This window comes from Stylophora pistillata, chromosome 2 (assembly GCF_964205215.1).
Source record: "Stylophora pistillata chromosome 2, jaStyPist1.2, whole genome shotgun sequence".
NCBI classification, from domain to species: Eukaryota; Metazoa; Cnidaria; class Anthozoa; order Scleractinia; family Pocilloporidae; genus Stylophora; species Stylophora pistillata.
Genome location: NC_142520.1, coordinates 49,234,878 through 49,247,474, shown reverse-complemented (window position 1 = coordinate 49,247,474; position 12,597 = coordinate 49,234,878). Strand labels below are relative to the sequence as shown.

The following is a 12,597-nucleotide window of genomic DNA, read 5'->3' as shown; positions in this document are numbered from 1 at the left end:
CATTGGCAACGATTTTGAACACTTTACCTAAGAAGTACAGGCTATAAATATTTTCCCGCACTCCTGTGCCCTCGAAAAAAAGATCTTCATTGCACTCAAAAGTGGGTGAAAGTTAATGCCTGAACCAGAAAAAATATTGAGTTTACGATGTAACCAATAAGATAATAACAATTGGATCACCTTCATCTGCAACAGCCCAGCAATGAAACCATCCTACCAAAAACACAAACGAAAAACTGAAGGGAAGTACCGTGAAAAACAGGCTTCACTTTTTAAAATACATCTAAAAAATATGACTGATGTGATAGGCAGTGGCAGACTTTTCGTACATTAACGCTTTTAGTTAGCGCCCCAATTTAACAACCATAAGAAGACTACTGCACACATTTGTTTCTGCAACACAAAGCATTAATATTTTAAGTAAATCAGCATAACAAATCATTTACTGCACGCCTTAGGATAAATCAGTTATCAAAAATAAAGTCACGTTCGTAAAAAGACAGACTTTTCGTTCCCTAACACTTTTAGTTAGTTGAACGACTCAACATTAAGATTGTGCGCCCTAGTTTAACAACCATAAGAGGACTACTGCGCACATTTGTTTCTGCGATCCAAAGCATTAACATTTAAAATGAATCGGCGTTATAAATTATTTACTGCACGCCTTAGGATAAATCGGTTATCAAAAGTAAACTCACGTTCATGATAAAAAGTGATTCTTCAATATATGGATTTTTTTTTCAACCAACATTTGGGTACGAAATCCAACATAAGATATTCATCTCTAGAGATAGTTAACTGCTAAAAGCGGAAAACAATTTTTGTTTTCTACAATGTCTTTCCTTTATTTGGTTGAAATGAGGCAGGTGCTTTTGTATCTAAATGTAAAAATGAAACAAGCTGAAATTACTGGAAGGGAATAATATGCAATATACAAAGCGCGCGTAGCCTTAGTGCGTTCTGAGTTTTTTTTTTTTTTAACTTAATTAATAGAAATTGTCTCATTTTTTGTAACTCAAGATAATGAAGAATAATTCTATCTACGTCGTGACTGATTAACTTAAATGCGCGCAAATTACTTAAAAGGCCGATATGACTGAAAGAAGGAAAATCACCGTTTTCATTCAAACTCAGATATTGGGTGCGAAATCCAGCGTAACATGTTAAGCTCTAGAGAGAGCCAACTTCTAAAAGCGGTAAACAACTGTTATTTTCTAACATTTTTTGGCCTTTGTTTGGTTGGAATAAGGCAGGTGCTTCCGTAGCTAAATATAGAAGTGAAACAAGCTGTAAATACAAGAATGGAATAATATACATAACGCACGTAGCCTCTGTGTGTTCTTAATTTTGTTTAACTTAATTAATAGAACTTGCCTCAGTTTTTGTGACTCGAAATAATGAAAAGCAATCTTATCTACGTCCTAGCTGATCAACTTAAATGCGCGCAAGTTACTTTGAAGGCCACTATAAATGAAAGAAGGAAAATCAGCGTTTTCATTCCAACCGAGATATAATGCGCGCTATCCCAGTAAAAATAAACATTTTCTTAAAGCTTAAAAAACACTGATTTCGGATATTTAATCTAATTTTATGACTGAACAGAGTTGAGGCTTATTCTTTCATGCCGAGACATATTAAAACATTTTTTTTTTTGACGACGCATTTTAACAAACACGCTTCTATCTTATCGGAACGTGACCTACACGTGTTGATCTGAAAAAAACGAGTATGAAATTTTTATTTTAACACCTCGTTATTTTTTAGCCATCCTTTTAACTTGAAAGTAGCGCTTTTGAGCGAAGTTTTCAAAGTACCTAATCATTCTAAGCAACATATGGCAATCTGCGGTCTTTCCTTGCACTTAGATGGCACGGAAAGCCGTAAAATCTTGAACAAAAGCTCATCTTTCAAACCGGCAGTCTAAATCCCACAGGGATCAACGAACGCTTGTACTTCCACTAATTTATTCCTGTTTTTCTCGTCGCCATGCTCCCACCAATAACGTAGCTCCATTTTCTGCCTTTAAAAGCACATTTAACCCACAATTCCTCTATTCACTCCGACGAAGGGCTAACGCTCGAAACGTCAGCTTTTGTAATCATTACGGTGGCCAACAACAATCATTCACTTGACTCTGATGATGACTTCCGCACAGGTTGTCGAAACGTCAGTCACTGCCACCGACAACAGTCCTTCTCAGGACTACACTCACCCGGACGATCAGACTACACCTTCACATGTTACCCCCGGGTTCAAACCATTTACTGCATTTCAACTTTGTTGATATATCCAATTTTTTTCAAAGTAGAGGCTATATCTCAAGAAGTAAAGCAAAAATCGAAAATCCGGAACATCCTTTTAGGTTTATTATACATCCAAATTTCACGAAAATTGACCGAATAACAGCCGCGATTAAACTATCAATAGATCAGAGCTCATGCCAAAAACACTTGAATAAGAAAAAGTGACTTAACATTTTTTATAACGTTACTCAGCTTAGCGATGTCAAAAGGCATGTCAGGCAACAAATTTCTCAGCTTGCCTGCAATTGTTGAGAAGTGAGTATTAAATGCTTCAGCCAAGCATTTATTTATTATTTATCTAAAGTCGCCATAACTTGTGATTTTTGATCGAAATTTATGGAAGGCTTGACGAAGTCTCAAAAATTTCTTGATGAATATTCAGTTAAAACATTAAACACATATTGCATATTTTATATCTGATACTACTAAAGAATCATCAATGAATACTTCACATTTCCTTGAAAAACCGATGAGTTCTGAGTCTGACTTAAACTGATTCTATTTAATTTGATTTTCCCAGAAAAATCCTGATGGCAATTAATTTATTGACAATGAGAAGCTGAAGATGTTTAATGATCTTAGTATTTTTGCTGGGGTGCTGGTCACGTCATTTTATCTCTGCTGTGAGAGGAAAAAGATGCGCTATTACTGACCATTTTAAAATGTTCATCTAACTTGGATCACAGTGCGACATTAAATGAATAACATCATCCTCTGCAAAGTTCTTCTTAAACTAAGTTTAAAAAGTAACGCTCTAACTGTGTGTTATGGAGAGCGCCCGTATTTCTTTAAAAAGCGTGGCGTAACGTAGTTACTAAAAATAGAATAAAGAAGTTTCTAGAACGTTTAATCATGCTGACTCAGCGAGTACTCTTGATAGATCTTTCAAGAAACGTTAGTGTGCAGATTTTCGTTGTGACGTAATAGTAGTGTAATGTTACTAAAAATAGCAGTATTACAGATCTCTAGAACATTCTGGAACTTTTGTAGAAGATATGCGAGGGGTCGCGATTAGTTGAAGTGAGGCCCTTTTAGTGAGTTAGTACTGCTGTTGCGAAGAGCCCAGAGGAGTTAGTGTTGAAATCGTCAGCCGTGTGGAACGCTACGTGGGAGAAAGTATTGTGGACGTCGACAAGTTACAAGAGTTTCAAGTGGACCGTGAGTCGTGAATTAGTGCACTGAGATTGAAGTTGTAATATTTATAGAGAGCTCCAAGTTAGAGGGTAGTTATTGTATTGGTATTAATATCACTCCGTAAGTAAGTGGATAGTTATTGTACTGGTTATTGATATCGCTCCGTAGTTATTACGTTAGTCAATAAAATAGCTGAGATAGTACGAGTTATATTTTTCTGTCGATTTGGAAAATACTGTAACACTGTGTTTAACGGATCCATAGGTTCAATGAGTAGGACTGGGATAGCAGATTGATTGAAATGCGATTACCACGACCAACACCATAACCAAAGTCTTGTTCACTGCATCCCTCATCATCAAAAGAGGCATCGTTAGCTTCTGTGATTCCAATCCCATGATCTGCGCGATCACATTCCTCTCCTCCTCCACCAATCATCATCACTGATCCATCACCAGCACTCCAGTCACACCAGAAGCCAATCTTGTCGGCACTTTGGATGTGTCCACTGCAATTAGCCTTTTGAAACCCATCTGTTGAATTGTACAGTCCTCCATATTGAACCGTACAGTTTCCAAGACACTGATCAATGGCCCAACCACTGCCATTTCTAAAGTCACCGTAACTTGTGATTTTAGATCGAAATGTTTGGCCACTCAAACAATTACCTGAGGTCTGTAACAAAGGGGTGTGGCTAGAGTCGTCACTGCGTGTAATCTTTAATTCGCTACCGCGGACTAACCAAAAGGTTGGTGAAATCATATCATTATTCATAGAGGGGTTGTTTGTTGTTCCAATAGCAATTTGCTGGTCATACCACCATCTCCCATCGTCACGCATCCAATTCTTGCCATCGCTGTTTGAGAATCGAGCGATAAGAGTCCAGTGTTGGTTGTTGTCAGCCATGTGGCAGTAAACCTATTAAAGAAAGAAGAACAAGGTTTTAATTTGTTTGCATTGCCAAGCATAAGCTGGGTTAAAGGCTTAGTTATCTTAGCGTTCACCTGCAATACTGTTAGAAATTCGAATCATGCTTTGCCCTTTTTCACTTTCATTGCTTACCTGAAATTCAATTTCCCCAATTTTTAGCCAGTATTCGCCATCCAGTAACTGCTTGTTATTTATTATTTTAGCAACTTCACCACATGAGTTGGCGACTGTGGGATAAATCCAACAACAGCATTTAAGTTCATCCTTCTCAATGAAGTATAGTATCATTTAATTCGAGTATCATGGCTTTGAGGCCACTTTTTGGTGCCTTCTACGAGAATTTTCGAACCCAAGAAATTTCTTCTCGATTCATTATACAATCTCCTTAAGAGCACCTTTAATACTGGAATAACCTATTTTCTAATCTCTCCATTTCGAGCGGTTTCTATTTCTAAATCTTTGCACTTTAAAGCTTTTTTGGAGGAAAGTATTCCCATCTGAGGGTATAGCCACATCAATAAATTAAAAGAAAATTGATTATCTTTTCTTTTTTTAATAACAATACATGGACAGCTTAATCTTATTCTACGACTTTCTAGATGGGCCTATCGTAGAGTATAGCTACTTATTATTTTCCTAGATCGTAACAAATTGAGTGATGGTCTCGCTTTCCTCGTGTTTTTTTTTTTTTTTTTTATTGGCGAAATTTGAGCCCACAAAATGGGGTCTTCTCTCGTGGAGGGAAATATTCAATGATTCAACATTCCGCGGCCGTTTTTTAATCAGCTTCTGTATTGGATAACGCGCATAAGGCATCTTGAATATTAGATACCGTGGTAACTTGGGGGTCAGCAAGGAGAAAGAATGAGCGTTGTTTATCGCTTTTTGCAACCAGCTGCGTCGGAGAATATGTTTAAGCTTTTGAACCACTTTTGCCATTATTTAGAGAGAGAATTTTGATCGTCATAGGATCAAACGGCGGAATTAAAGCGGTATTTAACAATTCGGCCATGAGTTCGATTAATCTTCGTCACCAGTGTAAAAACGTGTAATAATAGTTTCCTTCCGATCGGTTTTCATTTTTAATGACTGCATGCCCATCCTTCTTACACAATATCACAACACGACGGGATACGCTCGCTCTACGAATTTTACTCTTGGTTGGAAAAGCATGATTTGTGTTTAGCATTAACTATTACAAAGCCCTCCCTTATACATACACAATCCCTCTCCTATGGGATAAAAATTAAAGTCTCAAAAATAAAATTCAATTATACCTCCTCTCACCGAAATTTGCGCGAGCGAGAAACAAAACAAAACAAAACAAAACAAGCATCTCTGTTGAAACGACTTACTAATTTTAATACTGGTAATCTTGTTTTAGAATTAACAAAGATCCTCGTAGCGACAACGGGAGGCTGTAACGTATTTGAGCGATCGAATATTTACAGTCTCTCTTGCTAGATTATGATTACAGACTGCTTGAATCTTGCGTCTACATCGGCCGAATCACGTAAGTTAGCACAGTTTTCAACACAAATCAACTTAAAAAATATTCTTGAATAGACTTTTTTTTAATTGTTAGAGAAAGAGTATGTACAGAGGCGATAAGGTAGTCGCCATTAGATACACTGATGAAGCGAACATCAAGCACGAAATTATTTTTAACGGGTATGTAGTTGCCTCATTAAAGTGCTACTACGATTAAATTTGGGGTTTCGTTTTTTATTACATATTTCGAAAATATATGCAAAAGTGACTTACCGTGCCAAGTTCGGAGTCGAAATATGATCTGGAAGTGTGTTTATTTGCACTACAATTTTCGTAAATGTCCCGCCGCCATTACTCGATTCAGAAAATGACTGGGAGTAGTATTTGAAGGAGTTGGCGCGAGATGTGAAGTAGAAACATCAACACGGCAAAACAAGGTACACAAACGTCGCATTCAGGACGAGATATTTTTGGAAGCTTTTAGAGGTTCTTTCTTCGCTATTTTTGACTAAAACGAAAGTATGCCTGGTAGACGTTATATAATAATGATAATAATAATAATGATAATAATAATAATAATAATAATAATAATAATAATAACTTTATTTATCCTCGAATTTCAAGGTAGCACGCAAGTGCTAATATCTCCGAGCAACAACTAAACTGAAACTAAATAAATTCAAATAATGGTGGTTTTTGAGGAGAGGGGAAAACCGCAGTACCCGGGGAAAACCTCTCGGAGCAGAGTAGAGAACCAACAAACTCAATCACATATGACGTCGGGTCCGGGAATCGAACCCGGGACACATTGGTGGAAGGCGAGCGCTCTCACCACTACACCAACCCTGCTTCCCCAAACCCTGCTCCTCCCACGTTGTGTTGTTCAGGACTGTGGAAACATAAAGAACGATGAATTGGGGATCTCTATTCATAATTCTCCTGATTCGGGTAGCGTTAGACTAAAGTGGAAAAGGTTCGTGTCTATTCATCGGAAGGATTTCAAGCCAGTGGGAAAATTTGCAGTGTGCTCCTAGCATTTCACAAGGGATTTTTTTACGCTTGCTTTTCCGATGAAAGGCATGAAAAGAAATGTTGAAGAAGGGGACGTTTCCAACTATTTGGAAAAAATCGTTTGAAACACTCTCAAAGCGGAGTCGACGATCGGTGAGTGAAATTACAATGTATTTGCGCTGTGCTTATCACCATAACATTTGTTTCCTCACTTACCTGTGACATAATTTTTTTTCTGGCATCGTTGTTCAATATTCGTGTAATGAATGCTCCGACTATTTAGACTTCCCATATTTTTGCATGTGTTTTCATACTTTTCTGCTTTCTTCTCATAGATACAGTAAAACGGGCGTTTGCGAAAAATGGGCATTTGCGCTGGGTGGACGTGAAGTCAATTCCCCAATTCCCAGACCTTTCCACTCAAGCGTAAAATGTAGAAAAAGTGAAGCTACATAGAAATCCGGTTCTCTATTTTTTTGAGATATTACCTTGCTGTTACTTTAAGATTTCACAGTTCTCCAAAGTTCCCTCCAAGAAATCAGCAAATTTTGAGTTACACGCGAGTCTTTTAAAACGACCAAAATTGAACTTAGTCTGATTTCTACATTCTATAAATTCAGTTACTGTTTGCGGGTGATAAAGACCCTATATGGAGTCGTGAAGAAATCGAAAATGCATATAAAAAACTAAAGGAAGATGATGACTCAGTGAAGACTCATCAGAACCCAAGGTACAAAGATGCAGAATCTACTGCATTCCTATCTGAGCTCTAACTATCCTTTGGGAAGTGATTTAGGCTTAAAACTAAATCCAGTATGAGAGGATCTATTTCAGCACAAGAATACATGAAATTCGTTTTTTAATTTAATCAGATAAGAATTGGAAAAAAAACAAAGAGGCATAGCCAGCCCATAGACTGGAAGTCCCAGTCCTAAGTGTTCGGTTTGTCCACTCTACCACTTGGGTGGGCTAGATAGCTTGAGGGCTCAAAGTTGTCATGTGTGCAATGAACAGAATTATTACAAAAAAGGCATTTTTCAGAATGTATGTGAGATCAAAAACCAAATCCACAATTAGCCAGGTTTACAAAAAGTTGAAAAAACGGGCAACACCCTGAGAAAAACAATAAAAATGATGATCATTTTGTTAGTGTTATTTTATTATTTCAGATGCTATGATTAAATGAGTATTTCCTTTCAATCATTTTTTACAGGTTGGACCTACAAGGAAAAAACCATTCAAGAGGAACCGAAGGGAATTGTTTCTCTTTTCCAAACTTCTTATTTTGTTTCAGTTCTGCTACTTGTGCTTCTTCCCAAACCTAAACTTTCTTTATTTTTAAGACAGGTACCTTATTAACCGTGGAAAGTTTCTGCAGTAACTGTGGCCAGACAAAAGTCTGGAAGAGTCAACCAGACCTGCTAGGAATGTTTCCAGCAGGTAACCTGCTATTAAGTTTTGCAGTGCTCTGTGCTGGGGCATCCATCCGAAAGGTACTACTGGTATTTACGCACATGGGTATATTGGCTTACCATGAGCCGACATACTATTATCACCAAAGGCACCTTTTGATCCCCTCCATTATCTCCTTCTGGCGAAAATACCAGAAGAGGATACTGGAGACACTGACGAACAAGGAAGTTTAATGACACATGACACTCTTCAAGAGCAAAATGTCCATTTATTATTCATTTTCTTCATCTTCGAATCCACGGTAATGGCCATTTTGACTCGGAAATTGTTTCCTGATTTTATTGTAAGCACAACAGGGCAAGGGGTATCGCTTGGAACTACCAATATAACTCCACAGCAGTCTTGTAAATTGGTGATAGGCCACAGACCTCAGGAATCTAGTGAGGGAAATATCATCACTGTTCATTCAAAGAAGGATTGGATGGAGATAAATAAATAATCCTTTTAAAAATAAGCAGTGGGGCCAATAAAGCCATTTAGAAAATGAAAAATGTGATTCTATGAGATCAGTCCACGGCGATAAGCTTAGATGTATCAATTATTCAACGCTATGTAAGGTTCGATCGTTCCGATACAAAGTCAACAATACCCCAACTTACTCATCATCACTTTTGTTGCTTTGCCCACGAACAGTTGTGTACGACTTTCCAGCTCGTGTTTTTAGGCCCAGTGCAGCCACTTCCAATACGTGGCGGTTTAAGCAGACGCTTTCAAACCCTGGATGGAGGGTTATGCATACGTTCTGGTCTCTAATGGCTTCTTCCATGACCTCTTCGCAGCGATCTATCTCTTTACAGCAAATGCACTCCTTCGCTTTTGTCACACGGCTGACAGAGCAGTTCGAGCACGAACACCTGCAAAATAATTTGAAAAATTTGTCAAACGAAAGAAAAATACGTCTGTATAAAATCATTACTTGTCTGACCGCTTCAATAAAACTATCGCATAAAATCAGGACTACAGTTAATCACATAGCAACGATTTTACGACGGTTGTTTGAAATTGGAAAATAAAAATATAAATGTACATTCCATGATAATACCATACCATTCATTCGCTGGCACCTCTCCCGAATATCTTCGCTGAAACAATTGTTCATCTTCTTCTTCGCGGTGAACTCTCTCGTTGTAGATCGCGGCTTCTTCCTCGGTGGCAAGAGGTTCGTAACTGTCGTCGCACGGCGCAAACTCAGAAAATTCCTCAATCACTTCGTCAACTATAAAACTTTCTTGATCACTTTCAGATGTGCAGGAAGAGGAATCCGACAGAGATGACATCTTAAACGTCTTATAAACGGCTCTAAACACACAAACTTTTCCCAAATGCGAATATTTTGGTTGATGTTTCTACGTAGCAGTGCATAAATCACGTGGTCAAACGCAAGACCGCTTTACGGAGATCTCGAATGCTATTGTTTTGCGAACTTTGTAATGGCGGACGGTATCTACGCACTTTTCAGTGGGAAATTTCCAGCCCCCGTACGCAAGTATCGTTTCAGTTTTTCGCTATTTGTATAATTTTGAACATATAGAAAAGATTTATGTTAAAATAACCCTGAAACAAAAACAAAAATTTTCGTCGTAGTAGCACTTTAAAACCCACTTCCTCGCATTGACTGTAAATTGCCACTGGCAATCTGGTAAAGTCCCCCACACAGTATTGTGAAGCGCATTTGATCATCTACACAGTCATGTTAATTTGCGCTATTTAGAAAGCTTAATTAATTCATTTCATACTGAGTGGCGACGGCATACTAATGAACTTTCGGATCATGTCTTAAGAGAAAAGAAAAGAGTATGTATGGGGAACCAATTCCGCTTTCAATTCCTGTTATGAAGTTTTTTCAAAAGCTGTTGTTATTTCATTTTTTTTCCAGATAGTGAAAGAGTTCTGTCATATTCTTAGATGCGCCAGCCAGCTGGATTTTGCTTAAGGAGCGGTTATTTACATTTTCGGCTCCATTGAGCACTCTTATTACTTTTCCCTGTTCTAAAGGTTTAATTAAAGAAAAAAAATTGCAATCTTACCAATTATTCGACAGTCATCTCCAGTCCAAGGATGTATGCAGGAACATGAAAATGTTTGGTTCTCCTCATGAAACAAACAAGAACCGCCATTACCACAACCTGACACGAGACATCCCTAAAAATAACAAGCATGTATGGTCGTTTAACAGGCATATTTACCTTACTGAGTAGAAATCTTCCAAATCAGCTGCGGTCGTTTTGCGGGTACTCGAACTTGACAGAATTAAGAGATAAGGAGCAAACACTCAATAACTCTCGGAAATTTCAAACTACTATGCATGTAATTGAGAAGCTCTCTTAGAAATGAAAATGACAACTGTTTTTCTTTTTGTACGTGTTAAAAAAAAAAAAAAAAAAAAAAAAAACCAAGAGAAAAACAATAGAAAAACTTTACCTTGAGCACCATAGAGAAAGTAAAGCCTTCTCGATCATAAAACTGAGCATTTCCGTCGAGGATCCCATGCTTGTTCAGTTCACAAGTTCCTTTCTCGTCCTTTTCAGTTGGTTCCTCGAAGTTTGTAGAAGTACACCAGGAGTTTCTGAGGCACGAAAGGCTGCATGATATTTGATTGGGAGATTGAAACCGTTTGACAGCATGACCAGCGAGTCGCTTGTTCTCCTGGGTGGTGAATAACGCTGAACGAGAAAGCGTAGACTCTTCTCTCGCGAAAATAATGGCGATTCCTTGAAAGAGGAGGAGGAAGAAACTTTCCTTGATCGCCATTTCTAAACATACAAGGCACGAACAAAGTGACGTAAGTTTTATAAGCGTTGAAACAGTACAACACGATTGGCCAGTCCTTATCGAGGTTGGATTAAGGGAGAAGCCAGATGGTAACCTGATAGACGAATATTTGTTAACTTTCCGCGTAAACCTATGAAATGGAAGAATTCTGTGTTGCTAGTTGATTTCTTTGTCATCGTGTCGAAAGAGACGATCCTTTATTTGTTTCTGCGACCCAAAGCATTAACATTAACGTTATAAATTATTTACTGCACGCCTTAGGATAAATCGGTTATCAAAAAGAAAGTCACGTTCATGATAAAAAGTGATTCTTCAATATATGATTTTTTTTCAACTAACATTTGGGTGCGAAATCCAACATAACATCCTCATCTCTAGAGATAGTTAACTACTAAAAGCTGAAAACAATGATTGTTTTCTAAAATGTTTTACCTTTATTTGGTTGAAATGAGGCAGGTGCTTTTGTATCTAACTATAAAAATGAAACAAGCTGAAATTACGGGAAGGGAATAATGCACAAAGCGCACATAGCCTTAGTGCGTTCTCCGTTCTTTATTTAACTTAATTGATAGAACTTGCCTCATTTTTTGTAACTCAAGATGATGAAAAATAATTTTATCTACGTCATGGCTGATTAACGTAAATGCGCGCAAGTTCTTTAATCAGCGTTTTCATTCAAACTGAGATATTGGGTGCAAAGTCCAGCATAAAATGTTCAGCTTTAGAGAGAGCCAACTGCTACAAGTGGTAAAAAACTGTTATTTTCTAAATTTTTTTGCTTTTATTAGGTGGGAATAAGGCAGGTGCTTTCGTAGCTAAATATAGAGGTGAAACAAGCTATAATTAAAGGAAGGGAATATTATACATAACGCACGTAGCCTTTGTGCGTTCTAAATTTTGTTTAACTTAATTAAAAGAACTTGCCTCATTTTTTGTAACTCAAAATAATGAAAAACAGTCTTATCTACGTCTTAGCTGATCAACTTAAATGCGCGCAAGTTACTTTGAAGGCCACTATACACTATATAGCCTGTCATGAGATATCCCTAAAAATAACAAAGATGTATGGTCGTTTAACAGGCATATTTACCATATTGAGTGGAAATGTTCCTATTCAGCTGCTGTCATTTTGTGTATATGTTGTGGTTCAATTTAATCCTTGGTTTAAATTTTATTTTCTATCGTTTCAACCCTATTATACATTACCATAACCAAAAACAATGGAAAATAATATTTAAACCAAGGATAACATTGAACCACAACATATATTTGTAAAGTAAACAGAACTCAACGACCCGCAAAAATCTCAAACTAATATACATGAAAACGTGAGGCTCCTTTACAGTTGAAAATGAAAAAAAAAGTTTTTCTTACTGCAAGTGCTGAAAAAATTATATATATACCTTGAGCACCAAAGAGAAAGTAAAACCTTCTTGATCATAAAACTGAGCATTTCCGTCGAGGATCCCATGCTTGTTCAGTT

The 12,597-nt window shown here is 37.4% G+C and overlaps 2 protein-coding genes across 3 annotated transcripts in view; both read right to left on the bottom strand.

The window, feature by feature from the left end:
- Positions 1-2,344: 2,344 nt before the first annotated feature.
- Positions 2,345-12,597, bottom strand: part of LOC148740054 (uncharacterized) — a 10,512-nt gene continuing 259 nt past the window's right edge. Inside the window, exons 1-4 of one of the 2 annotated variants that reach the window (XM_088748101.1) lie at positions 12,518-12,597; positions 10,370-10,484; positions 4,500-4,594; positions 2,345-4,355 (exon numbers count right to left, since the gene is read on the bottom strand). The exon at positions 12,518-12,597 is cut by the window's right edge and continues 259 nt beyond it. In XM_088748101.1, coding sequence (XP_088604227.1) covers positions 3,687-4,355; positions 4,500-4,594; positions 10,370-10,484; positions 12,518-12,597 — 959 coding nt within the window. In that variant the 3' untranslated portion in view covers positions 2,345-3,686. Of the gene's footprint in view, positions 4,356-4,499; positions 4,595-10,369; positions 10,485-10,763; positions 11,094-12,517 lie in introns of those variants that run through there. The other variant, XM_088748100.1, reaches the window with a different exon arrangement.
- LOC148740055 (P2X purinoceptor 7-like) lies at positions 6,441-10,363 on the bottom strand. Its single transcript, XM_088748114.1, has 3 exons — positions 9,390-10,363; positions 8,942-9,196; positions 6,441-8,719 (listed from the first exon to the last, which is right to left on the bottom strand). Exons 1-3 carry the CDS (start codon positions 9,617-9,619, stop codon positions 8,554-8,556), a joined length of 651 nt encoding a protein of 216 aa, XP_088604240.1. The 5' UTR covers positions 9,620-10,363; the 3' UTR covers positions 6,441-8,553.

Bases quoted from the DNA above. Each gene is read 5' to 3' on its own strand.
- LOC148740055 (XM_088748114.1), bottom strand. From the start codon at position 9,619: ATGTCATCTCTGTCGGATTCCTCTTCCTGCACATCTGAAAGTGATCAA. The intron at 9,197-9,389 runs GTATGGTATTAT...ATTATTTTGCAG, and splicing joins GAGGTGCCAGCGAATGAATG to GTGTTCGTGCTCGAACTGCT. The intron at 8,720-8,941 runs GTAAGTTGGGGT...TTCCCTCACTAG, and splicing joins AGCAACAAAAGTGATGATGA to ATTCCTGAGGTCTGTGGCCT.